Source organism: Mauremys mutica, chromosome 1 (assembly GCF_020497125.1).
Source record: "Mauremys mutica isolate MM-2020 ecotype Southern chromosome 1, ASM2049712v1, whole genome shotgun sequence".
NCBI lineage: Eukaryota > Metazoa > Chordata > Testudines > Geoemydidae > Mauremys > Mauremys mutica.
The window spans coordinates 7,859,244-7,886,973 of NC_059072.1; the positions used below are offsets into that span (position 1 = coordinate 7,859,244).

Sequence of the window (27,730 nt, forward strand, 5' to 3'; positions counted from 1 at the left end):
AATGCAAGCTAGAATTAGTTGTGTTCACTGCATTTGCCCTTATCTAGTTGTCTCCTCTCTAGGGTCATGATCCCCCACTGCCCTGCACCTGCGTCAGTATCTACACACCTGTGCCAAAGGGCGTAAAGCATTACCAGCATTTTATACCTCACTCACTTTGTACAGAGGTAAATGACGACACATGGTGCAGGGCAGTGGAAAAAAATCAGGCTGCAGATCCATGCACACTGCACTAAAGACATATTCACTGCCTTCGTGTGGTCCAAGATAGGGGTCCAGTGAAAGCCAGGAGAGGACAATCCTGGTACTAATTATTGCTCATTTCAAACAGTGGATTTTGAAGCACTGTTTGCATCTCAGGCTCAAATAGAAGCCAAGGGGAACTTGGGGTGTAATGTCAGTTGTTCCAATCAGTCATTTGGCCAAATTTTGAACCACTTGGAGACTACGTGTCCTAGATTAATGAAGGAAATGGAACTCTTGAGGTCCAAGCTCAGTTTGACACTGATGTAACAAGCCCAAGGCTGCTCTGTGTTCCACTTTTCTGTCTGTCTACTTTGGGTCATCCCAGGAAATGGGGTTTGAATGACTTCCACAGGAGAATCTCTATTGTTTGTATAGCACAGACGTTATAGAATTGTATCAGTCATACCAGCTCTGCACATCAAATTCTCCGCATCTCTTTACATGATGGTATTTGCTACATATTTTATTCCTCTCCCATCCTGCCCCCCGCACCCCCGCAACTGGCTGGCTGATGGTGAGAGAGTCTTAAGTACTTGGGGAATGCCGCATAATGGTTAAAAGCAAAAACATTGTGTCTTTGTCCCACTCCTCCCCCAATGTGTTGTTTTCCTGAAGCAGAGATACAACTTACCTTTCCTCCAGGAGGTATTTTACAGACCGTATATTCAAGAATCAATTCACCCACCTGTGACATTGTGTGATGAAATATGACTATTTATACTATTGGTATTACCACTGTTATATAATTTATAATCATAAATCTTGTACGAAGTGTATCATGTAAGTATCAATGGAAAAGTTGCAGTCTATCAGGTATGATTATCCTGGTTAAATCCATGTATCATCTTTATAGTGGACGTTATGACTTTTGGCTATGGAAACCTGTGCTGTATTCCTGGGAGACACCCACCAGATGGGTTTACATCAGAGCTAGACAGCTATGTATTGATGGTCCATCAAGGACACTCAGATCGCACTATGTTGTGTATTTGGTTGTCATGGGTTTTGTTACTATGGCAACTGAGTTAGACTATTAAGGGATAGCTCGGCCGGTTTCAACCGGCTGAGTGAGCTCTCTGTGTCTGTAAATAAAATGGAGGTTTTGGTTAGCTGTCTGCTCTCTGGCCTCAAGTGATTGCTTCCTACACCGGCTGCCCCTAGGACTTAACACACAATGGGCCATTGAAGAAACTCATCCTGCCCAGTAGATCTTCCTGCAGGATGCCCCAGACAGCAAGGAGCCAATGACTATTTCCCTGTGATACAGCAAACCATGTAAGCAAACCACATATACTCATGTGACCCTAGACTCCATCTTGGGCCAGTAATTTTCCACACACAGTGGCTGTGGGCTTTGTTTGGGACAGTAAATTTCCATGCACATGGCAGAGGATATAAAAGACCCCTGAGATATCTCCATTTTGCCTCATTCCTACTCTAATTCTCTGGACTGTGGATTTACAAAAAATGGAGCATCTTGAACTATGGACCGAGGACCTTCCAATCTTTTGGAAGTTACCAGAGATACCTTACAAGCCGGCAAGCTATTCCATCCCTGCTACAAACCTGAGAGAAAGGCTTTGCAATCATTTGTACGTATATGACCTGTTAATCATTTATAACCCTCTTCTTTCCTTTTACTATTACAATCTTTAGTTAGTTTACTAAGGATTGACTGGGAGCGTGATATTTGGGTAAGATCTGGGATTCGTATTAACCTGGGGATATGTGACTGATCCTTTGGGATTAAAAAGAACCTCACATCTGGCGAAATAGGTTTTCAATAACTTCTCACTATATTAGACTAGGTTGCCTGGATGGGAGCCAAGGGCTGCAGTGCCTAAGGGGGACTTTGTTTGGCTTCTGGTTAATCGGTGTGGTGCTGCAGAAGCTCTTTTGTTACTGGTTTGGTAAATCCAAGTATAGGGTGACCCACCAGCTCTGGGGATTGTCTCTCCTATTTCATGCAGTCTACCCGGAGTGTGACATTTTCAGGGTGGCCCATCCCGGGCATCCGGTCACATCACTGCTGATGTGCAACATGCAGCCACCTATGGTGTGAAACATGACACACTACAGGGGACTGGGATAGCTGACCTCTCGAGGTCCCTTCCAGTCCAGCAATTCTATGAGCCCTCACCTATTTACTGATAGTGATTTTTAAATGCCTATTTACAGATTAATTTATGGGAAATGGTTGGCCTTTCAGACATTTACCTCTTCTATGCATTTCTCATGTTCTCCAGTCTTTTGACATTCATTTACTTTTATCGTCTAGCTGAAGGCTGAAACTCAGCCTTTCTCCGCAGCACAGTCGAGAGGTATGTTTTTATTTTTAGTCCTGTTTCATTGGCAGATTTCTTGCTTATTTAATAAATGATGCTCGTGGGTTGCTGATTAGCATCAATCTACAGTATCATCCGCTGTATTGTGCTTGCATGCGCTCTTCATTATCATAAAATCTGGGGGCAGGACAGTCACATTCCTCAATAGCATTAGCATGTCTCATTTCCAAGTCTTTTTGTTACATTTCAAAAGGAGCCCAGCGTGTCTTGAGTGCAAAGACACATCTTAAAGATGACCCACAAATAGAGCTTTAACGCATCCAACTGCTTCAGAACTATAGGCACCAAGTACCCCAAATGTCTAGGGTTGTCGGGGCACATTCACGGCGCTAGCAGCTTAAAATTTACCTCGCTTTCCTTTCTTATTTAGGTGCCAGTTCCTGCCCTGAAGACTTTCCAACATAGGCAGAAAAAGGATGGGAGAACGGGCGTGTTGTTACCCCCATTTTATACATGGGGAACTGATGCACAGAGAGGTTAAGTGACTTGACCATGATCACAGAACACGGTGGTGGCAGAGCCGGGATCAGAACTCCGATCTCCTTCAGCTGTCTAGAGGTCTTAGTCCTTTACCTCTGCAGAGGCGCGTACTGCTCACCTTGAAGAGTTAAAAGAACAAGAGCAGCAGCAAAGCCTGCAGACATGGACTGCTCTGAGTTCACGTTCCCACGCTGAGCAAGGTTTGAGACACCTCCAGCCCACGCCAGCCCTCAGGGCTTTCTTTTGTTCTAAACGTGCTTTCGCCAGGTGGCTCTGCGTAGCAAGCCCACTGAAGCCCAGTGGTACTGGAGGACCAGGCACAGGGTCTGTCATGCTCACCTACAGTTCACAACCTTCCTCTTGCTTAAGTACCATTTCCAAGCATTATCTAGCTGGCCCCCATTGCCATAGTGATGGGCAGTATTTATCCTCACAACACCCCTGCAAATCTGCCAATACCCGCATTGTACAGATGGGGAACGGAGGCTAAGAGACTTGTCCAAGGTGACACACTGAGTCTGTGGCAGAGCAGGACGTCTCCCACATTCCAGACTAGCACCATAACCATGGGTCTGTCCTTCCTCTCGCTGACTCAGTAGCCCGCAGGGGGGATCCTTGAAGAGGTTGATACATGTGAGCTTTTTGTGGAGAGTTTTGCTTCAACTGGTTATTTCCCTCTCACCACCGATTTTAAATCTTGCCTCTTGGGTTACAATATGGCCCAGAGACTATTGGTGAGGGCCAAATTCTGTCATCTGCCACGTACCAACCACGCTGTCTGTGAAGAGGGACATGGTTAGAGCTGGCTATGTCGCTTATTGTTGTCAGTTAGGCGCCTGTGTGCTGTCCGTATGCTGTCCCAGCCCTGCGCAGATAGCTGGTTTGGAAGACCTCGATCATACTACCCAGAAAGAATGACCACTGGCACAGTTCGGTGACAAAGGCACTCGGCCAGGTTTATTGCCCTCATGACACAGTACTAGTGCCCTGGCTCCAGGGTTACAGGGACACTAGCACATGAGTGTCCAGTGGCAAGGAACAGCTCAGTCAGCAGCGGGAATTTCTGCTGTCCCCAAGGCCGCACAGAGGGTTAAGGCGAGGCACCCCAATATTTATAGACAGACAAATAACTCATACCATCTTACGTGTTTCATGACATCTGCTTATTACCTCCCCTTGTATCGTGCTCCAGGTGTCTCTGGCACAACTTCCCTATTCATTACCTCTAGCAGACCCTCTGATCTGGCACTGGCCAGGATGTTCTTGGATTAAGCTTTTGGGGTGTGTTCTTGCACTTACTCAGTATCTGTCACTTCTTAGGAGTGCCTGTGTTTTAGCCACACTGGCAATGCTTTTGCAAAAGTCATAGAGTGAACTTGTAAACATCTCCTTTAATATATGGCCTGACTTTGGTTCATAGCCTCTTGTCCAGGCCTCAGATCTTGCACCAGGCCCCGTGCTCCAGGCTCTCTCTTTCTCCTACAGTTACAGACTCTTAAAAGCCGAAGCCAGTGGGGTTATATGGATGCTCAGCTCTCCTGAAAAGCAAGCTGCAAGTGACCAGCCTTGGCTTTCAGGCTGCACTCGGCCCGCTAGCTCACACCCCTCTAGACAGTTGCCGGAGCTGTGTGAATTCTGCAGAGCATCTAATGCAATGTGCCCAGAATGTCTTACCTGTGGTCCTGGGTCACCCTGTGGTCCTTGAGATCCAGGTGGTCCAGCCACACCAATCTTCCCCGGCAATCCAACCTGCCCTTTAAATCCGCCCAAGCCAGGAACTCCCTTGGTCCCCTGAGAATTCCAAACAGAGAGTGGGTCAGAGACTTCCCTTCAAGTACCAATGACTATAGGCGTGTCCCCCGGAAGATGGGGGGTTGCAAAGGCCTACCCGGCCCATGCTGTCAGTGGGGTTACTGGCAGTGGGACATATATTAACCCTTTACATCTGGCTGTCCTCTTAATAATGCAGTGAAATGATTTGAATGTTGGGGGGGGAGGGCCCTTTGCCAACATAGCCGCCAGGGCCGGCTCCAGGCACCAGCTTAGCAAGCAGGTGCTTGGGGCGGCCACTCCGGAGAGGGGCGGCACGTCCCGGTATTCCGCGGCAATTCGGCGGAGGGTCCCTTGCTCCCGCTCGGAGTTAAGGACCTCCTGCTGAATTGCCGCAGATCGCGATCACGGCTTTTTTTTTTTTTTTTGGCTGCTTGGGGCCGCAAAACCCCTGGAGCCGGCCCTGATAGACGCAGTGTTTAGTTCCTCCATCCCTTGCATTCACTCAGTGCCGGCTCCAGCTTTTTTGCCGCCCCAAGTGGCGGAAAAACCCCCCAAAAAGAACCCTATCGAGCTGCCGCCAAAGTGCCGCCAAGGAGCAAGACAGCAAGTGAAGGGCCCGCCGCCGAATTGCCGCCAATCCAGAGGGGGCCGATTTTGCTGCCACCAAAGTGCCGCCGCCGCCGCCCGATCCAGACGTGCCCCCCCGACAAGGGACACATTGCCGCCCCTTTCTATTGGCCACCCCAGGCACCTTCTTCCTTCACTGGTGCTTGGAGCCAGCCCTGCATTCACTACAGTTATGTCTCTGGGCCGGGCCCTCTGCTGCAATGTCAAAACAGCAGGACAAATATATTTGCATCAGATTATACTCCCAGAGCAACCTCGTTATCTCAGAGAAACTCTCCCCAAAGAGCTGCCCTGTGCTAAGAGACGAATGAGGGTAGGAAAATTTTGCTGGCAATACCCATTTCCATTCCCCTGTCAATGCCAGGTGCAGGTGGGTATAGCCTCTCCTAAGGAACAGTGTTGATGGTCTTGGCATCTGAACTCTTCTGTTTACCCACAGGACAGTGACTAACCATCGAGGTACTCACCTGGCCCCCATCACCGAGCACCTCACAGATGTACTGATCCTCACAACCCCACTCCCCGCCGCGAGGTAGAGCAGTGTTTTTATCCCCATTGTACAGATGGAGAACTGAGGTGCAATGTAGATTAAGTGACTCACCCAAGGTCATGCATGGAGTGTATGCTGGGCCAGAATTTAAACCCAGGTCTTGGGAGTCCAAGTCCTGTGCCCTTTCCACTACATCATCCTGCCGGCCAGCGCCTGGCCTGCCAACATGCTTCAACACTCTGGTGTGCCCATCTGTCAGGCTGAGAGGGTTGTTCAGACACCCTGGCCCAGTCAATCCCTGACCTTTCTGAAGAGGCTGCCACCAAACGTGCCGATTGTGACAGCGATGGCCACGCCCCGTGGCACCGTCACTGCTTTGTGACATGGACGCCATCCATCTGCTGGGTGCTAAAGTGAGATGCCCAACTCATTTCACACGTGCTACCCAACACCCCCTGGAGGGTAACATGTTTCTCACTCCCTCTGGCCCTGGGCTAGATGAGTCAGCAAGCCCAGAGGTGGAAAGGCTCCGTTACTAATACTTCAGCCATTAAATGCACACTAATGTGCACTAATGAGAATTCTCCAGAAGTTGCTCCGAGGAGAGAGAAGAACTTGAAGGAGGTGGAGGGGAAGACCTCAGTGACTCAGCCAAGCTGCATTTCTAATTCATGCAGCTGTTTCTTCTGCACACTAAAAATAGAAGCCCATCCATCTAAAGCAAGGCAGAGTCCCATTAAACTATTCTGAAGGGAGAGTCAGCTCCTTCCCTCACCCTCCCCAACTGCTCCAAAGCAGAGCTCTCTTGGGGAATGAGATGGAGTGTGAGTCAGTTGGGTTGCTGAGTGTTGGAGGATCAAGATGGGAGCCCCCCCCGACATGATTGATGCAACGCATTCCCCCTGCCCAACAGAGCCTGTTTTCCCATTTAGCACAAGTGACCCCCGGTGACTCTCAGTTTAATTGTATTTCAGGCACTGACTTGCATAAGCTTGTGCGTGGCCGTAATACAAAGGAGGCGCTCACAAGAGTGGGTGGCAGGCTGGGTAGCCACAAGGCTAGAACTTCTAAAGCAAACTAGCAACTAGTACGAAACTCTTCTTCTCTTTCTTCTTTGATAGGATCCCATGGTCAAGCTAGTCCAGATCCATGGTCCATCCACTCCAGAATCCCAACTCCAACAGGGTCCAAACAGATGCTTCAGAGGAAAGTGCAAGAAACCCACAGCATGAAGAAGTGGGGTAATCTGCTCCCAGTGAAGATGTCCTCCTAATCCCTAGCAGAGATTGCACTGAGCCCTGATGCACTGAGGTGTTATATCCCTTTCCAAACTTTTTAGCATTAACCGTTAAAACTCTGGATATTTTTGCTATCTATATCGAGGTCCAACTTCCTCTGACTCTTGGCAATGCTTTGGCCTCAACAGCTTCCTGTGGCAATGAGTTCCACAACCCAATTACACACTGAGTGGGAAAAAAATGCTTCCTTTTATCAGTTTTGAATTTGCCACTTTCAGTTTAACTGCACGTCTCCTTGTCCTTGAGAAATGAGACTGGGGGAAAAGAAGCTCTCGATCTACTGTCTCTGTCCCCGTCACTATTTCACATAGCTTTATCATGTCCCCTCTGATTTATCGCCTTTCCTAGGTAAACTATTCTCTCTCTTTCGCGCTTATCCTGCTCCCTTCATCTCTTCTCCCCTCCCTGTAGCTTTCTATCCTTCTCCATTTCCCCTCACTAGCTAGTAGCAGACAGGCAGGTATGCTGCATTAATTGTGTCGCTAATACATCTGCATTGTCATTGAGCAATTCCGATGGCTGGAATTTTAAGTGCTGAATTTGTCCACAGCCTGGATTTCCAAGTTAACCCCCGCCCCCCCAAACCCAACATACTTGAGTTTTGCAAAGCCTTGATAATGACACCATTTAGAAATACCATTTAAGGCTAAGAAGAGAAACAGCCAGCATGGATTCTCCTTCAGATAAATTTCCACCACACATAATAATGCACCAATTAGATTGTGATAAGAATAGAGTGTGTGCAATTCAATTCAAAGGAATTTTTTTTTAATGTGAGAAAATCTGTAAAGGTGAACAGAAAAGCTGTTTTGATGTCAAAAACTCTTTAGGATACAAAAGCAGCAATAACCCAGATATTGGTGTAGTCTGCAAGTGCAGAGAATGAATGAATGGCTCCAGTGACTGGTCGTGGGAAATACAATAGAGCTGGTTGGAACATTTGCATCACACCAGTTTCCCCATCAGAAAATGTCGTTTCAACAAAACCAAATTATTATTTTTTATTTTTGCAAAATTGTTTTGGGGAAATGAGCGACAGGGAATGGATCACTTGATGATTGCCTGTGCTGTCCATTCCCTCTGGGGCACCTGGCACTGGCCACTGTCAGAAGACAGGATACTGGGCTAGATGGACCTTTGGTCTGACCCAGTAGGGTCGTTCTTATGTTTTTATGTTCTTATGTAATTTTGACAAAATTGCATTTAGAAAAAAAATTGGAAAAAACATTTAGAAAGTGTCAAAACATCCCGTTTCAACCTTTTTGCAACAAATCTTTCACTTTTTCATTTCAAAATGACTTTTCATTTGAAACTTAATTGTATACAAGACCAAGGAAAAGGGCTGAAAGTTAAACGAAATGTTTTGATTGACCTGTACTGAATTGTTTTCTGGAATTTCAGTTCATAAAAAAAAAAAATCAAAATTTTGGCTTTTTTTTCCTGATTTGGGACCATTTAGAAAAAACACCTCAAGTTTCAAGGGGCAGGAAATCTGTTTGCTAACCTGCTCTAATAGACGTCCTTTCAGCACTAAGCCACAGACCGTAATAATACTGACTTCAAGCTGCTGCCATGCAATGACTGATTGAATGACCGACATGAAATGAATTGGTGGGTCTCAGTGTTATTCCAACCGGACAGTTGGCCATGTCCTCAACCCCCACCCCTCCCACCCATGGGCATTAGGAGAGAGTCTGAATGTGCTAAGAGCCTGAACTTCCTTTTCATCCCTAGAGGTGGCGTTAGAGGACAGCACCATTACTGGTGGTGGGATGAAAAGGGGTCATCAAGCATGTACACTTGGCACCTTTCACCATCACTAAATTCACACACGCTCGTGCACGCACCATTAACAACGAGAAATTACAAATGCGGTGATAAAACAATATAGCCGAGAAAAGGGCTCCCCTGGCACAGCACTACCAGCCCCAAGCATTCACAAAACATGAGTCAGGACCCCCGAAAAACCATAGATTGGCTTTAAAATCATGAGGCTTTAAAAATAACGCCTTTTGGGTTTGCTTTACTTGCTTTGTGGGGTTTGAGCCTGTAGGTTTCACGTTTTCAAGCTTTTCTTCTCCACCACAGGGGGCAGAAGCTTAGCCTTGATTCTTTAAATGAAAGTTGAGATTCTAAGGTAATCACGTGACTCTGGGAGCTGGGGCTTTAAGAAAAAAAACACCATATATATGGCAAGATGACTCAGGATAAGTCATTAGAGTTGGCAACACCTGACATTATCCTCTCAGTAACTGCTAAGGAGTGTGGGGAGGAGCAGCCTCAGGGTGCATGGAGGGAAGAGTAGTTTGGGAGGAGAGCCAAGAAGGTTGGTGGGAGGGGAGCTAAGCAGTGAGGAAATCAAGGCACATGTGAGAATTGGAGAGGTGGGTGGGGCTGGAAGAAGCAGTAGCACAAGCAGGCCAAGGGAGCATATGGGTTTAATCTGGCCATGAATAAATTTTGGCTGAAATTGAGAGGAAGGTTTTAACCATCAGAGGAGTGAGGTTTTGAAAGCCTGCCAGTAGGAGTAGTGGGGACACGGAGCCTAACTCATTTTCAGATGGAGCTTGGTAAGTTTATGAACTTCATAGAATCATAGAAATGTTGACCCCGAGAAGTCATCAAATCCAGCCCCCCGCATTGAGGCAGGACCAAGTAACCCTAGACCATCCCTAACGGGTATTTGTCCAACCTGTTCTTAAAAAACTCCAATGATGGAGATTCCACAGCCTCCCTTGGAAGCCTGTCTACAGATTTTCCTACTATCTAACCTAAATCTCCCTTACTGCAAATTAAGCCCATTACTTCTTATCCTACCTTCAGTGCACATGGAGAACAATTGATCCCCATCCTCTTTATAACAGCCCTTAAGATATTGGAAGATGGTTTCTACTAGAATCATAGACTCATAGAATATCAGGATTGGAAGGGACCTCAGGAGGTATCTAGTCCAACCCCTTGCTCAAAGCAGGACCAATCCCCAACTAAATCATCCCAGCCAGGGCTTTGTCAACCTCTAAGGATGGAGGTTCCACCACCTCCGTAGGTAACCCATTCCAGTGCTTCACCACCCTCTTAGTGAAATAGTGTTTCCTAATATCCAACCTAGACCTCCCCCACTGAAACTTGAGACCACTTTTCCTTGTTCTGTCATCTGCCACCACTGACAACAGCTGAGCTCCATCCTCTTTGGAACGCCCCTTCAGGTAGTTGAAGGCTGCTATCAAATCGCCACTCACTCTTCTCTTCTGCAGACTAAATAACCCCAGTTCCCTCAGCCTCTCCCATTAAGTCATGTGCTCCAGACCTCTAATAATTTTCGTTGCCCTCCACTGGACTCTTTCCAATTTGTCCACATCCCTTCTGTAGCGCAGGGACCAAAACTGGACACAATACTCCAGATGTGGCCTCATCAGTGCCGAATAGAGGGGAATAATCACTTCCCTCGATCTGCTGGCAATGCTCCTACTAATACAGCCCAATATGCCATTGGCCTTCTTGGCAACAAGGGCACACTGCTAACTCATATCCAGCTTCTCGTCCACTGTAATCCCCAGGTCCTTTTCTGCAGAACTGCTGCTTAGCCAGTCGGTCCCAGCCTGTATAGGTGCATGGGATTCTTCCTTCCTAAGTGCAGGACTCTGCGCTTGTCCTTGTTGAACCTCATCAGATTTCTTTTGGCCCAATCCTCTAATTTGTCTAGGTCACTCTGGACCCAATCCCTATCCTTCAGCGTATCTACCTCTCCCCCAAGCTTAGTGTCATCTGCCAACTTGCTGAGGGTGCAATCCATCCCATCATCCAGATCATTAATAAAGGATCATTATAAAGCAAATGCCAAATCTAATCATTCTACTATGATTTTTTTCTAAAATATTTAAACTTTAGTTCACATTTATGACCCCAAAAATGTCATATTCATTAATTGCAGCTGGCATCAATGGAAGCAGGTTTGGACCCCAAATTACCATTGCTATAGAGACAGACCCCGGGTGCACCAACGTGGCTACCTGTGATAGCAGGGTACTGGAGATGATGACCCAGGAGATCCCTTCCAATTATGTTCCTATGGAGCAGCACTGCAGAGCAGATGGATGGTGGGAACTGGACCAACCAGCAGGCAGACAGCTTGGGAGGCAGGAGGGGGTATAGTGGAGAGATGGGCAGGTGAGGATCACATACAGTGGCTGCACAGGAAGGGTAGATGGTGCAGAGGAGCAGAAGCGGCATGTGGGATAGGACAAGAGGAAAGGCCAATGGGCAGAAGGGGAACAGGCAGCTGCGGGGAGGTCAGGAGACATCTGGAGGTGCATTGAGGTGAACAGATTTGAATGAAAGCTTTCCAAGTCTTTCCCCACTTGAGAACTTTGGCTGAGAGGGCCTGGACCTCTAAAAAACATCCCCATTATTACAACTGATGCAAATATTTGTGCAGAGGATGTTTCTTTCAAGCTAATCCAGGGAGCTGCATGGTTGGGAAGCATTTCCCTCCCCTTCCCTGCTCTGGTTTGGGTGCCATCACCATCTCACAGAACCTGGACCCCGAGTCCCGGCACAAAGAATGAAATAACAAATAAAAACGACACCCCTGCTGTAATTGACGAGCCTTCAGTATGAGCTGGCACAGCAGTGTGGATCATACCTCCTCACTTACACAGTGTCAGAGCCTTATTTACCTCCTACATCGGCGCATCTGCAGAATACAGTGGACCTGATTCTTCAGGGGCGTAAACCAGTGGAAGTCAGGAGTGACTCCAGGGAGCAATTTAAATTAAATTGAATTAAAATTGGTACGAGTGAAAGGAGAATCAGGCCCAGTATGTTGGATGTAAAGAGTCTACACTGTGTGTATTTCAGTCCTTTAAGATCAATTTACGATTCTACAAAAATGGCCTGGGGTGTATACACCACACCAGGGTTTCCACTCCAAGGCCTAATCTATACATAGATTTTGTACCAGTATAACTATGTTGGTTAGAGGTGCAATTTTTTACCAAAACATCCCCCAGTGTGGACACAGTTATACCAGCATGAAGGTATCTTATACAAATAGATTCTCCTTTCTGCATAGGAAGGGCTATTTATGCCTTTATGCTGCTATAACTGCATCCGCACTAGGGGATTTGTACCACTTTAACTATACCGAGATAGATAAAGCGGTAGACCAGCCCCAAGGGTTAAATGCATTGCCACAGAGTGAACTTAAGGAGACATCTCCCCAAGTCCAAGCTTAATGCTTAAGACAGGTGACACTTGTCCTCTGGAAAGGGTACATGAGATTTAGCAAGTGTATAATTTCGTTAACTCAACGTGATGGATGGTACATTCAAAACATGGCCTCTCGGTGTTCTTTTGAGAGTACTAACCTTTTCTCCTTTCTCCCCAGAAACTCCCATGGGGCCATCTGCACCTGACATTCCTTGCTCACCCTGGAGGTAGACAAGAGAAAAATCAAAGCCAATGCACAACCGTGTCATTTTCCAAGCAAGCTGTAATTCAGTGACAAGTGCACATGCTGTTTGGAATGGGCCCTAGTTCCACTTAATGCAGGAAAGAATTCATTAGATGTCACCTTAGAGACTAACAAATTTATTTGGGCATAAGCTTTCAGGGACTAAAACCCACTTCATCAGATGGCTGGAATGGAAAATACAGTAGGAAGATATACACTACAAAAGTGATTTTTTTCCTCCTGCTGATAATAGCCCATTTTAATTGATTTGTCTCATTAGAGTTGGTATGGCAACCCCTCATCTTTTCATGTTCTCTGTGTATATATATATCTTCCTACTATATTTTCCACTCAATGCATCTGATGAAGTGGGTATTAGCCCACAAAAGCTTATGCCCAAATAAATGTGTTAGTCTCTAAGTGCCACAAGGACTCCTCGTTCTTTTTGCTGATACAGACTAACACGGCCACCACTCTGCAACCTGTCATTAGATGTTGTGGCTCGCTAGGTTCCCTAAGATGGCAGTTCTATTTTGGGAGAGTAAAAAATAAAGCATGGTGGGTTGTTAGCAACAAAACCCGAGGTCTCTGGTTTTCCTTATCAAACAAGCCAATCTCCCACACATGCACAACATCCCACCCAGGTGCTAGGCTGTCACAGGGTCAGGTGTGGTGTCATGGCGCCCTACTGAATCCGTGTGTTGCAGTTCGCGTTTACTAGAATTTGTTCAGCCCAGCAGGAATCCTGATGAGTAACATGCAGCGTCTGCCTGACTGTCTGTCTGACTCCCTCTGCAAGCCCTCTGGCTGGGTGTATCGCTGGCGGCAGACACGTTGGCAAGTTACCAGCTTTGGTTTGACACAATGAGGGTCTGGTTCGATGCCATTCAAGTCAATGGAAAGAATCTCATTGACTTCAATGGGCTCCGAATCAGGTCCTGAGTGAGTGCTCAGAGCAAGCAAACTAACGCACTGGCTGGCAAAGCTTGACACCTGCCCTGCCCTCCCCGACCAGCCATGGAGGTGAGAAAAGAGAACAAACATCAAGAACCAAACCCAGAGCTCGCTGACAGATATTTGGCATTCAGCTTTTGCTGTTCAAAAAGACCCCCCCGCAGTGTTCACTAGGCAGAGGTGCTGGAACAATTTGTATAGTGGGGGTGCTGGGAGCCATTGAACCAAACTGGAAACCCTGTATATGATGGAAACCACTTCAAGCCAGGGGGTGCTCCCACACCCCCTAGTTTCAGCACCTACGTCACTAGGCCTGGTCAACTGACCAAAATTTGCAGCCATCTAACTGTATTTGGTAACAAACTGAATTTAAGCTAAAACCAGCCAGTGTGAAACTGATTTAAGCACGTCCACACATGAGCTTGCGCTGATTTAATTGCATCCGTTTAGCAGCAGATTGTGTGAAATCAGTACCATTTCTGTCCTTCGACAAGCCCACGGAGAGGGACATGGGCGCTGGGTAATTAAATTTCAAACACCTGTAATGCCCTTACAAAGCTTCCAGCTGAGAGAGAAGAGGGGCTTCCTACTCACCTTTGGCCCAAGCAGTCCATCTGACCCTGGTATCCCTGGTGTTCCAGGGCTGCCAATCTCACCCTGCATGTGGAACAAGATATTGGAGATGTAAGCAGGTTGGGAACAGAAGGCACCAATTAGAAAGATGATTGGGGGGAGGGTGTTAATGCATGTGAAAATAAGACCGAATGGAGAGTATTGCGATAGGCGTGGTTAAACCTCCTCCAAACTGGTGAGTGGATCAGCTGCCAATAGAATGGGCCATGGAATGTGACCTCTGCTCTCAGACCTATGGGTAGCTTCTCCGGGTTGGGTCTGAGACAGGCTGGCAGAACATTATGACGGGATCTGTCACGGCCCAATGCTGGGCCTGACCTGCGGATAACTAGGAGGACCTCATTGCCCTGGGCTGTCATGGGCACACACTTCACCTACACTAAATCCCCTTTAAACTAATGTTAAAAGGAAGAAGAACAATAAAAAGTCCTCACCTTTATTCCATCTGCACCAGGGCTACCCATCCACCCGGGAAAACCACGCAAGCCCTTGGAGAGAAATGACAACTAGCTGGTAAAGATAAGTAGGACAAAACACAGTGATATCCACCCCTGTGCAAAGGGCCAGCACTAACGCGTGCAGGGCTTAACAGAGTTGTGTAAACACTGCATTGCTCTCTTCTTCACCCGCCATCCACCTACCTAGCAGAGTGGTCCACTTGCCATTTTCTACAATCATTCAGGTCAACCAGTTTTCATATTTGCTGCACCATCTTCCCCTCCGCCCCTGAGAACAGCCAAAGCACTCATTATTTCTATGATGATGCTCGTTTCTTACCTTAGATCCTTTCCGTCCAAGGTCTCCAGTTATACCAGGATCACCTTTCGCTCCCTGAATAAAAGACAAACATGATTCTAAGAGAGAGAGAGAGAGTGTGTGTGTGTGTGTCAGTTGCCCCACACAGGGCAGAAGAGATAAATTAGGCCAGAGGGAGCCTGCGCAGAACCCTCCAATTAGAAAAGGGCTCACTAAGCAAGCCAATCAGGAGGTGGCTTGTTGCAGCAGCCAATCAGGGCCAGCAGGGGCCATATATAAAGGGCTGCAGAAGGCAGTCTCTCCTTGGCCTGCTAGGGAGAAGGACTGGCTGCCTAGGAGCACCATGGCTAGAGCAGTGCTGGGCAGGGTAGCAGAAAAGAAGGAGCTTCTGGCTGACTGCTGCCAGACTGAGACCCTGGAGGAAGGGCAGATAAGGTGCTAGGGCTGCCCCCACTCGCCCTGAGGGAAGTGGCCAACATGGTCTGCAGTTTTCCCTTGGAGCAAGGGACTAGACTGGTGACTGCAGCAGGCAACCAAGGCAAATGGCTGGATTATAGGCTGCCGGTTCCCCCAAAAGGCCCAGAAGAGGACGCTGCAGTCCGGGGAGCGATGCGGGTCCCAGAGAGGTGGAGACAACAAAGCGGGCGTAACAGCGAGCGAGACACCACCGGAGGAGCGCGCCCTGCGGAAGGACTTGAGCTAATTCCAGAACGGCCAGCAGGAGGCGCCATGGTGGTGAGTCTCGCACCACCACCGTGTGTGTGATACACACACATACACACAATGATCTGCAACTAGAAAGTTAAAAATACAGGTCTCCTAATAGCATCATCTTCAATTTATATTGCCCCTTGCACCCCAAAGGCTCCACTGCATTTTATAAGCTTGTATAAAGGAATCATTTCCCCCATGGAAATGCAGCCACCTCTGGGATGGAAAACAGCAACACACACGATAGCGGAGTACACTCGAACACAAAGTGACCCCAAAGTGACTCTCCCTTTCTGTCTTCGCATCGCAAACAAGCTACTGATTTCTACACAGCTGCCAGGAATATGGTTGGAGTGTGATGAGGCTGAAAAAGTGCCATCCCTCATCCCAGGATGGCAGCTTGTTTTACGGGGATTCCTGATGCCAAGTGAATTGGAATAATGAACAGCCTTGAGTGTCTAGAGGTTTGGAAAGATCATATCAGTGCTGCGACAGCTAGCAGTTATTAGACAGTCTCCGTTAGCTTATTGTAGCGGGGTGGTTACCCTGCTCCTGCCCTGAAGGGCTTAAAATAGCCCTGGGAGAGGGCTGTGGCAGGGGAAAAGCTGGGCTGGTTAGGAAAGCAGCCACAGCTGCAGCCAGTGCAATCAGGGCCCAGCTGGCTCTTATAAGAGGGCGGTGGGCCGGAAGGACAAACACACTCTCTAGCCTCCGGAGAGAGAAGGACCTGGCTGCCTGGGGAGCTGGGAAGGGTACCTGCGGTGGAGCAGTGCTGGGGAAGGGCAGAGGGAGCTGGGGAGCTCCAGCCAGGAAATACCCCAGGCTGCAGGCCCTGCTAAAAGGACCAGCTAGGTACTAGGGCTGTGGAGGGGCAGCCTAGATAGGCAAAGGCAGCTGGTCCAACCCCCCTTGACGGTGATGAGTGATGAGTTCAATCCTTGAGGGGGCAATTTGGGGATTGGTCCTGCTTTGAGCAGGGGGTGGGACTAGATGACCTCCTGAGGTCCCTTCCAACCCTAATGATCTATGATTTCTATGTCTACAGACTGCATTCGGCCCCAGGGAGCGGGGGCTAGATGGTGACGGGCAGTAGCCACTGAGGCAAGGTGGGGATAGAGGGTTGGGGGTTCCCCTGAGAAGGGAGACCCAGAGCGAGGGGTTACTGCGGTGGGCAGAACCCCTGGGCAAAGGGCACCGGGGTCTGGGAGGGACACGGGGGCCAGTGGCAGGCAAGACACCAGCTGCAGAGGGCGCTCTGGGCTGGAAAGAGCTAATTCCCAAGACGGCCAGCAGGAGGCGCCACGTGGGCGAGTCATCACCCCACCACACTCATACATTAGTTCCTGCTCTGAACATTGTAGTGCCTGGCTCGTTCCCTGACTGAATGCTCTAACGGGCTCTGAGGAGTTGTAACACAAGCAGTCTGATGTGCTGCCCTGGCTCTGCACAGAGCTGGCTTTCGATAGATTTGCAAAACTTTTTCAAATTCTTTTGCAAAAGATTTTGGCCACTTTCCAGGAAGAGTCAAAACCAGAAAGAGTTCCCTTCCCCCCCCTGCTCCATTTGGGAGATGTTGAAGGCATTTTAAGGGTTAATGAGAGAAAAGGACAAAATTCCACCAGGAAACAAGAGCCAATTTACAGACCTTGCTTTGCCCCAGGGGAAAAGTCACTTTTGCCGGCAGAGGAAAGCTCCCACCACAATTCCCCTTGCCTCCTGTAACAAAAAAAATCTCTTTCCTGGAAAAGTTTGCAGAACTAGCAGCTGGCTGAGTTTTTCCCCCCTTCTCCCCACACCAGTTTTACCAGCGCTGTGGATATTGTGGTTGGAAGTAGCATGCAGGTAAACGTCTGGAAAGCTGAACTTGCCCTGGGAGAATGCAAAACTGTCACAAGAGACTCAGGGCAGATTCTCAGCGGGTGCTAATCAGTTTCCAATGGAACTACGCCAATGTAAACCTGCTGAGTATCTGCCCACAGCATAGTTCAGAGTTCTCCAGTGGTGTCATTCAGTAATTTTGCTTACAGCAAGTCTCACAAACAACAACAAAAGCACTTGAGGGCCTGCACCTAATGCCGAGGATTCGTTTTTTGGCGGGAATTCCAAATCTGGGTCAGAAAAGCAGTGTTGCCAACTCGCATGATTTTGTCATGAGTCTCATGCTAATTATTGTCTTCCTTAAAGCACCAGCTCCTGGAGTCACGTGGATCTGTGATCATTTCAGCCTTCATTCTTAAAGAAAAAGTCAGTTTCTAGCCCTCGCAGCTGTGGAGGAAGCTTCAAAATGTGACCCCCAGTGCACCATAATGGCTCATAAAGCAGAAGGCAAATAAAAGACCCCCACATCTATTATTTGTACATAATCTCATGATTTTAGAGCCAATCGCATGATTTTTGGTGAGCCTGACTCGTGATTTTTGAACACGTTGGGGTTGGCAATACTGGAAAAAGCGCCAAGCTGGTTTTTCAGCCTTCAAAATATCCCTCTGTCTTTCTTTGCGAGACTCACCGGTTCCCCCTTTTGACCCTGCAGACCTCTGTCGCCTTTAGCTCCTTTGATTCCATTCTTCCCATCAAGGCCAGCCATGCCCTGTTATAAGAGGAGTAATATTAATTTCTCCATGCTGCCTGCTGGGAGGCTTCTGGGTGTATTAACAAAAACAAAAATTAAATTATAGCACTAAGGCAGCGCGTCCTCCTGGGCATAGATCAGAAGCAGAAAAAATGTACTAATATTAATGCTGCAACTTTGTATTCATATCGCACTGTCCCCGGAGAGTCTCCAAGGCTTTTGCACAGGTCAAGCCTTGCACCTGTGAGAAGTTTTATTATCTCTATTTTACAGATGAGGAAACTGAGGCATGCAGCAGTTGAATGACTTGCCATAGGTCGCAACACAGTTCAGTGATAAACATGCATCAAAGCCCTGAATACCAAACTGGGCAAAGTGACCCATTTTTATTTCGGGAGCGAGGGGTGCACAGAGGAATGGAGATTCCCTCACACTTGTAAAGTTGGTCTGAAGCAAAATTTGGATCTATCCGCCAATGAAAGCAGGTTATTACTATGAAAACAGGGAAAGTCAATCTCTCCCTCCCCCCAGTCTCCCCACTGGCTACAATCTTGTCTTTGCATGAAATTTGCAAATAAAGAAAATAAACAAACAGCAGCAATTCTGAGAAGTGCATAAATTCATAGATTTGAAGGCCACAGTGGACCATTATGTTCCTCTAATCTGACCAGGAGGCCAGTGAATTTCACCTAGTGATTCTTTTATCAATCCCATGTGGTCACCACCTCCTGTTATTTCTGGTCTTACCTTGCGACTGTCTGAGGCAGAGCTATTGAGTTTTCTCCAGCTGTACTTTGCCATGCACCCTATGGCCCCATAAACCTCTTGAGTTTATTCTCCAAGTATCTCACGGAAAAAAGGTCAAAAGTTTGCTCTGGAAAGATCTGCGTGAAGTTGTGAAAGGTTTCACCTTTCACTGCAATTTCCTTAGGAACTGGACTGGGAGCAGGAGCTCTGGGTTTGCTTCCTGGCTCTACCACTGGCCTGCTGTAAGACTTTGGACAAGCCACTTACCCATGCTGTGCCTCAGTTTCCCAAATCTGAACAATGGGGCTAGTGGCACTTTGAGATCAATGATTACAATGACATTTTCGCAACGCTTGAGCCCACAGTTTGACCCAGCAGCCAGGCCTGGGAACTGAGTGAGTAGAAATGTCCAACACTGCAAAGGCTGCTGGTTCAGCTGCAGTTTATTTATCTAGTTTTGCCACCTTCAACTTCACAATTAAGAACTCCAACATTTCTGCTGACTGAAGTTGGACTCGCCCCCACTTCGGCAATGATGACTGACTGCAGAGCACTCAATGCCAGGCGAACGAGCGCGAGCCGGCTGCTTAAACAGCTCATGAGATGAGTAAGTGGCACTCAGTGGTTTGAATCAATTTGCAGTCCTTTGTTGAAAAGAAAGATTCAGTTATTAAAAAGAAATCAGCCACCGGAGTCTTATTTAGAGAGAGTCCATTACCTCTAAAAGGGCCATTTCCCTGCCTGAAGAATGAACATCGGATCTAATCACAACAACAGGTGTGTAGGCTGCTGCTTCAGTCGTCCTCCCCTCCCTTCCCTTCCCCCCCCCCCCCACCAAGTCTCTATCTGACACTTCTGAATCATTTACAGTGATCAAAGGAAAGTATCCAACACAATTACCATAAACAGGGCCTGATTTTCCTATATGATGCCTACAGATCGGGTCAGCAGGGCCAGTGGTTTCAGGAACCACTCTGCTCCGGCAATTAATCGCTATAATCAGAAGGCTTGATACCCTATACGTCCTCTTTATTTCCACAGAGACCAGTGATTGTTTAATGACATGGTCAATTCTGTGTTGTGGCAGGGTAAGTAAATATCATGTACAAACAAAGCAAATAACAGGGTTCCATTTGCTGTCTAAGCCGGATTGTTTATTTACAGGGTAAAGGTCACCCTGGGAAGGGAATGAGAAATAAACCTCTTTGGTGTGTGATTAAACCTTGTGGGAAGCTGAGATGTTGGAGAGTCTTCCAATATTTGATGTTTTGACTTCAAGCCCCAGCTCCTGGAGTCATGTGATTATATCTCCAGCTGGGATCTGAGCCCCATTGTGCTGGCTGCTATATACACACACATATTGTGAGACAGTCCCTGCCTCAAATCATTTACAGTCTAAACAAACCAAAGGTGAGAGGGAACACAGATGGCTTGCCCAGAGTCAAACAGCAAGGCCATGGGAGCAGCAGGATTAGAACTCAGCCTCCTGACGCCCAGCCCTGTGATCTATCCACTAGACAACACTGCCTCCCCTAAAATCAAATCCAGTCTTGGGTGGGAGAGGCGCATATTTTACATTCACTGTAACTGACTAAAATCCATTTCTCACCATATAATATTTGAGAACTGACAGGCTAGGAGCAGTTTGCAGCTACAGGCAGTTACACTGAGTGGGCCAGATTCTGACGTCTGTTACACCAGTGAAAATCCAGAGTAGTTCACATTTGTTGGCGTCCGAAAATTGACTGTGCAAAGTGCAGTCCTATCACCCCATTTGGACCAACTCCCCTGGCTCAACACTTCTGGGCTCGGGGGGATGTTACTCAGGGATGTTTCTCTGGATTTACAGTGCTTCTAAAAACGGAGTCGACCCCTAGTCACTGTCTGGGCGTGGAATTTTCCAATTTGCCCATGGCATTTCCACTGAGATCAGCATATTCTGCGCTGTCTTTGTGTCCTGAAACCATAAGCACCCATGTCACATGGGGGTGACACTAAGCTTTTAGACTGCCCCTGTGTAACCACTCCGTGCACAGATCTCTCCGGTAAGAGAATCATCCAGCCCCTGGGTAAATACCTGTAAGTGGCTATTTCCATCCCAACTAGAGCCTCATCACAGGAGCTGAAGAGGGTCACCAAATGAAATAGGGGTCACCAAATGAAATTAATGGGCAGCAGGTTTAAAAAAAATAAAAGGAAGCTCTTCTTCACGCAGCGCACAGTCAACCTGTGGAACTCCTTACCTGAGGAGGTTGTGAAGGCTAGGACTATAACAGCGTTTAAAAGAGAACTGGATAAATTCATGGTGGTTAAGTCCATAAATGGCTATTAGCCAGGATGGGTAAGGAATGGTGTCCCTAGCCTGTTTGTCAGAGGATGGAGATGGATGGCAGGAGAGAGATCACTTGATCATTGCCTATTAGGTTCACTCCCTCTGGGGCACCTGGCATTGGCCACTGTCAGTAGACAGATACTGAACTAGATGGACCTTTGGTCTGACCCGGTACGGCCGTTCTTATGTTCTTATGTTCACACCGGAGCTGTAACTTCCAGCATGGGCAGACATACCTGCACTTCCTCTTGTCGTGCGAGCATACAGAAAACAGCCATGTAGCCGCTGCAGCCTGGGAGGGGTGAGCTCGCCACACCAGGTACGTACTGTGATAGACCCAGGCCAGTTGGGAACAGCAGAGTAGTAGAAGGGAGATATACTGGCCACTGGATAAGCAGTTTTCTGTTCCCTGAGTGACCAGAGCAGGGGCTGCTCCAGGCTAATGAGAACACCTGACTCCAATTAACCTGCTAAGAGTCAGGTGAGGCTAAGCACCTACTCTAATTAAGGTCCCTCTGATGCTATAAAAGGGCTCACTCCAGTCAGGCCAAAGAGAGCCAGGGAGCCAGAGGAGAGGAAGTGCGTGAGAGGAACTGGGAGCAAGAGGTGTGCAAGACACTGAGAGTGAGTAGGCACTGCTGGAGGACTGAGAAGTACAAGCGTTATCAGACATCAGGAGGAAGGTCCGGTGGTGAGGACAAAGAAGGTGTTGGGAGGAGGCCATGGGGAAGTAGCCCAGGGAGTTGTAGCTGTCGCGCAACTGTACCAGGAAGCACTCTAGACAGCTGCAGTCCACAGGGCCCTGGGCTGGAACCCGGGTTCCCCCCAAACCTCCCAACTCCTGATCAAACACAGGAGGAATTGACCTGGACTGTGGCTTCTACAGAGGGGAAGGTCTCTGGGCTGTTTCCTGACTCACAGGGTGAATCTGTGAGGAGAGCAAATCTGCCAATAAGCACGGGACCTACCAAGGTAGAGGAGGAACTTTGTCACAGTACCTAGAGACCCGGACAGGATTGCACTCAGGGCAGCTACTCAGTTGCCAGGCAACCAACTTTTCGTTCGATTGGTGACTTTGGCATATAGTTTACAAGCAATAGGAAAAATGGGCTACTGCACGCATAGAAGACACAGAAGGGCCTTCATTGCCTGCTTCTGAAATTCTCGAACGAGCCCCTTCAGGCTTTCTCCCAGGCTGCCCCTCAGACTGGGGAGGTATTCCCCGTACACATCCTCAGAGCCACTTCGGTCCCCGGGGAAAGCCTTCCTTTGCTGAGAGGCCTACAAAAATCTGAACAACCGGTGGGCTGAGACCGCTGCCTACCGTGCTCACCAGTACGGTCTCATTCCTTCCCCGCATCAGCCAGTCTGTATCCATGTGTTGTCTCTTGGCTTATACTTAGATGGCAAGCTTTTTGGGACAGGGACCGTCTTTTTGTTCTATCTCCGTACAGCACCTAGCACCCCGGGGTTCTGGTCCGTGACCAGGGCTCCTAGGTGCTACAAGAATACACCAACAATCATAATAAAAAGAGGGGAGAACAGCATTCCCCGAAGGAAGGCATGCTGAGCACAGCCACTAGGAGTGGTGTCCCGGAAGTGATATTTTTCCAAGGCGATTTGTGTGCAGGGCATGAAAAGAAGCTCTGAGAGCTCAGAAGGGTTGGGGGAAAGGGAGATGACAAAACATAAGGAGATGAGTGGGGAAGCATTTGGGGCAGGGCTGGGGAACAGTTTGATGGTGTTTAAATTTACTCCCTGAGATTTACATTTCAAGCTTCTCCAGGCAAGTCAAGGCAGGGTGCCCGGAGCTCCGAAAAGGGCCATTTAAAGGCAATTACTGCGGTGGTTCTGGAAATAACTACCAATAAGTGGACACGGTCATTAAAGCACTGCCTCAGACAGGTTTCAGCTCTCTGTATAGATATTAGGTAGCACAATAGCGAAGTGATGTAGATTAGTCATGAATGCTGAGTGCTGGTGTGACGCAAAGAGATGGTTGAACAGCCCCGGAGCACTGCCTCCAGCTACAGCACTGGCCAAGCTTCGGGTGCAAGCCCGAGACAAAGCCCCTTGGTTATGAGCTGCTGTTGCCGCTAAAGTGAGCAAATTGGGCATTTACTTCACTCGCATCGGGGAAATGTGAACCGCAAGGGAGGGAACGGGACTTCCTAAGGACGAGCTCAGGCAGGACACCTCTGCTCAGAACAGCAGTGAAAAGCCAAATAAAAGATCTGATTTGTTCCCGAGCCACAGGGTGGTTTGTAACCACCACTCACAGGCTCACTGTCTACCAGATTTAGAGATATATTTGACAGGAGGTGTCTGGAGTCAGCATTAGCACAGAGGCCTCGGCGTTGCCAACTCTTATGATTTTGTCACAAGGCTCACGATAATCACTGCTGGCCTTAAAGCCCCAGCTCCTGGAGTCACGTGGATCCGTGATGATTTCCGCCTTCATTCTTAAAAAAAAAAAAGTCAGCCCTCGCGGTTGTGGAGGAAGCTTCAAAATGTGACCCCAGTGCACCCTAAAGGCGCAAAAAGCAGAAGGCAAATGAAAAGAACCCCACATCCATTATTTTTACATAAGCTCATTGATTTTATAGCCAATCTCAGGATTTTGGGTGAGCCTGACTCCTGATTTTTGACCATTTGGGGTTGGCGATCCTAGAGGCCTTGATCTGCCAATGACACCAACTTCAAGCCTCCTTCCTTCCCCCCCATGTCTAAGCACTTTCTTCCACTCCACCCCTGTGCTTGCAACATCCTTGCCCACATCCCTCTCCTATGAGCTCTCCCTCTCCTCAGTCAAATCACTCCCCAGAATACCCATTTACAGCAGCGGCATCAGAATAGCCTTGTAATCACATAGTCACAATAAGCGTCCTTCCTTATTGTCCCCCTGCTCCTGGAGTATATATCTTCACTTGTTACTCATGCCCACCAGCGCTCAAGTCCACCAGGACCTTAACCCAGCCTCATCCAGGGGAATGTGCTACTTTGCTTCGGTTGGCAGAACATTTTGAAGATCCGCCTGGGCAGCAGACCTGACGGTCTTTGTTCTGCAAAGTGCCAGGCACACTGATGGAGCTATGTTAATGACTCACGGTAATGTGCACTCGCTCCCTTCTCCAGCAGTGCTCAGGGTAATAAAAATTTGTGCATCTGAGGAGATGCACGTCCAAGTGTGACCCTCCTGGTGCTAATAAGGCATTTGACTGTATGCTCCTCTTTGGTCTTACTCTTGCTAATGAAGTGGGGTAATCTAGCATCTGCTCAGCAATGGCTCATGAAGACTGGAATCGCTTGTCCGGCTCATCACTTTTTTTTGCCTAGTACATACACATGCTGATCACTATTGCCCTGCAAGATCCATCTCTCAGTACCCATCAGCGACAGGCCAAAAGGTTTAGATTCATAGATCATTAGGATTGGAAGATCATCTAGTCCAACCCCCTGCTCAAAGCAGGACCAATCCCCAACTAAATCCCCAAATGGCCCCCTCAAGGACTGAACTCACAATGCTGGGTTTAGTAGGCCAATGCTCAAACCACTGAGCTATCCCCCCCCACCAGGTGTTCTCTCTCCTGCATCCGTGCTGAATTTTGGGGCTTCTGATAAACTGGAGCCTGGCTGCAGTGCTGACACAAGTTTCACAAAACCAAAAAAAAATTTTACAGTCCGAGCCCAGCTCCAATGACAATACAGGTACTCTTCCGAATGCAGAAAATATCCCCCATTAACTGCAGCCTAATAAGGATTATTAGCCGGCGTTCCTGAATCATGAATGTTTACAAGGTACCAATTTCCAGTGGTTATTTGTCTGATACGATGAAATTTGTAGATGTCAGGAAATCAGCACGATTCAGAACCACAATGACATCCAAAGTGTAGCACAGAATGAAGAGACCATTGGTTTGGATGCAATTTGCAAGACAAAATGACTCTGAGCATAACCCGCACAGCCATTCAAGAGTGTCAAGCAGCTGGTGTGCTAACTAATGGCTCAGTTTGCTTTAGCACGGCTAGTCATTTTCTTCGGGGCCGTGTATATAATCTGAAGGGACTCCCAACAATGTATCCAAACAGAGGTCTGCCATTTCGTGCCCGAGTCCTGCTGAGATTGACCAGATGGGATCACCGCTTTCTTGTGTACTGCACAGGGCACATTATTCCTTTTGGCACCTAGTCAGGAAAGCACTTAAGCACGTGCCTAAACTGACCTCAGTGGCACTCTGCATAGGCTCCAAGCTAAGCACACGCTGAAGTACTTTACTGAATCAGGGTCTTTGTCATGGGAGGCGAGTATCAAAGGCCAGGGGAGGTTAAGCCTCCCCTAACCCAGGCCGTGGCCCCACCCACATGCCGCCCCAAGGCCCCTTCCTCTCCCCCAAAGCCAGTGGGGGCTCAGCTCTGGTTGAGGGCCTGGAGCTGGGGGTCGGCTGGAGGTCTGAGGGCAACTTGGGCCAGCGGGCAGCTCAGGGCTGGCCGGTGACCTGGGGCGGCTTGAGGTCAGACGGCACAGCTGGGGCAGATCGGCTGGGGAAGGCTGGCTGGCAGCTCAGGGGGCAGACCAGCCAGTGCATCTGGGGGTCGGTCTGCCACTTGGGGCCAGCTGGTTTGGCCAGAGCTCCTCCAGCCATGGGGGGGGGGTGGCACTCAGGGTACTGGTGAGCGAGGGGGCGGGGCCTCAGGCAGAAGGGGCGGGGCCAGGGTTTAGCATCCCCAAAGGGGTAGCTGACACTCTGCCCATGGTCTTTGTTACACTTTGATGAGGAATTAAAGCTTTGGATCACACACGCGTAACTAGTACGAAATCCATGGCTTCCTAGAAGTTCCATGATACTCACTATGCAGCATAGAATGGATACGAGGAATTTCACAGGAACAGCGGTGATAGAATCTGTATCCCTTTAAGTCCCAAGCACCAGCCCCTATCACTCGAGCTAAAGGAAAACACTTTCACACAGGGGAACTATTTGAAAAACGGGGAGAATCTTTCGTGAGCATTTCTGAAAGACTCTAAAGTTATCTCAAAGTTTTTCATTACATTTTTAGTATTTCATCAAAAAAAATTGAAACAAAAATGTCTTTTCACTTGGTGGGAAAATGCCTACTTTCTGTCACCTTTTAAACTTCTTTCCCCACCATGAAACCGGTGGGAAAAAAGTCAAGAATGGCAAACAGATGTGGGATTTTCCCACCAAAACAAAATGAAAAAAAAAAAAGGAAGCCTTTCAAGAATTTTGAACAGAAATTTTTCATTTTGATTTTTTTCTGAAAAATGGGAAATTTCAAAGAATATGAAATGCTTTCCTGAAACATTTCAGTTCAGTCAAAACATCGTTTTATGACGAATTGTTTCGTTTGGCTGAAATAGTTCAACCAGCTTCTAGTTTGCAATATATGGACTATGAACAGAATTGAGTAGTTCTCGTCCCATCCAGCAGAGGGCACTGGTGCACATTTCCAGTAGCCAGTTCACTACAGTATATCCGTTTCAGAATTCATGTGGATGGCAGTATTCTAAGGTTTAACTACTACTGTGACATATATAAGCCTATATACATGTGACGTTTTGAACATATATTAGCTTCAGTTCTGTCCATACAGTACACCCTGAAATAGGGTGACCCGACAGCAGATGTGAAAAATCGGGACACGGGGTGGGGGGTAATAGGAGCCGATATAAGAAAAAGACCCAAAAATCGGGACTGCCCCTATAAAATCGGGACATCTGGTCACCCTACCCTGAAATGCTAGTGTAGTAAAATGGGAAAATGCATATTTTAGGTGTTCTTTGATGCAAAATGCAACGCCCTCATTAAATTGCATCTCTGATCTCACTGATCCATACAGCCACCCTCACGCTGTTCAGATCTCCCTTTTCATGCAAGTGTTCAAGAAAGTTTCACCCAAATTATTTCCTTCCTGGAGGCATCTTCTGCCTTTGAAACACGCAGTGTTAAGCTGTCAGTGAGTCAGAGAGGAACACACTGCACATCAAAGCCCCCCTCGCACTTCCACCGCAGGAGTGCACCTGAAAAAGAACAGGATGTGCCATGAGGGGGCTATTCATGGATCCCCACATACGGAAGGGATGTACCAAGAGTCCTGCATGTACTGTGATCCCAGCTATCAAAGTACCTGAACACCAGGCAACGTTAGCACATCTCCCTTGTTCTTAATAATCTTTCAAGAGCCTGTTGACTGCCTGCTGAGAAAGTTAGAGCTCAGGGTGCTCTCATCAGCAGTGTGCAGCATGAGGCCATTAGACCGAATGGACATTATCCCAATGCTACTAACATAGGGTG

General features: G+C 47.9%; 1 protein-coding gene across 13 annotated transcripts in view; it reads right to left on the reverse strand.

The window, feature by feature from the left end:
- Positions 1–27,730, reverse strand: part of LOC123353129 (collagen alpha-1(VII) chain-like) — a 196,477-nt gene that overhangs the window by 34,751 nt on the left and 133,996 nt on the right. For 11 of the 13 annotated variants that reach the window (XM_044994027.1, XM_044994002.1, XM_044993994.1 and 8 more), the window contains 6 exons: positions 18,275–18,355; positions 15,076–15,129; positions 14,733–14,786; positions 14,260–14,322; positions 12,626–12,688; positions 4,746–4,862 (listed from right to left, as the gene is read on the reverse strand). In XM_044994027.1, the coding sequence (XP_044849962.1) occupies positions 4,746–4,862; positions 12,626–12,688; positions 14,260–14,322; positions 14,733–14,786; positions 15,076–15,129; positions 18,275–18,355 (432 nt within the window). Of the gene's footprint in view, positions 1–4,745; positions 4,863–12,625; positions 12,689–14,259; positions 14,323–14,732; positions 14,787–14,939; positions 15,025–15,075; positions 15,153–18,274; positions 18,356–27,730 lie in introns of those variants that run through there. The other 2 variants (XR_006574413.1, XR_006574414.1) reach the window with 2 other exon arrangements.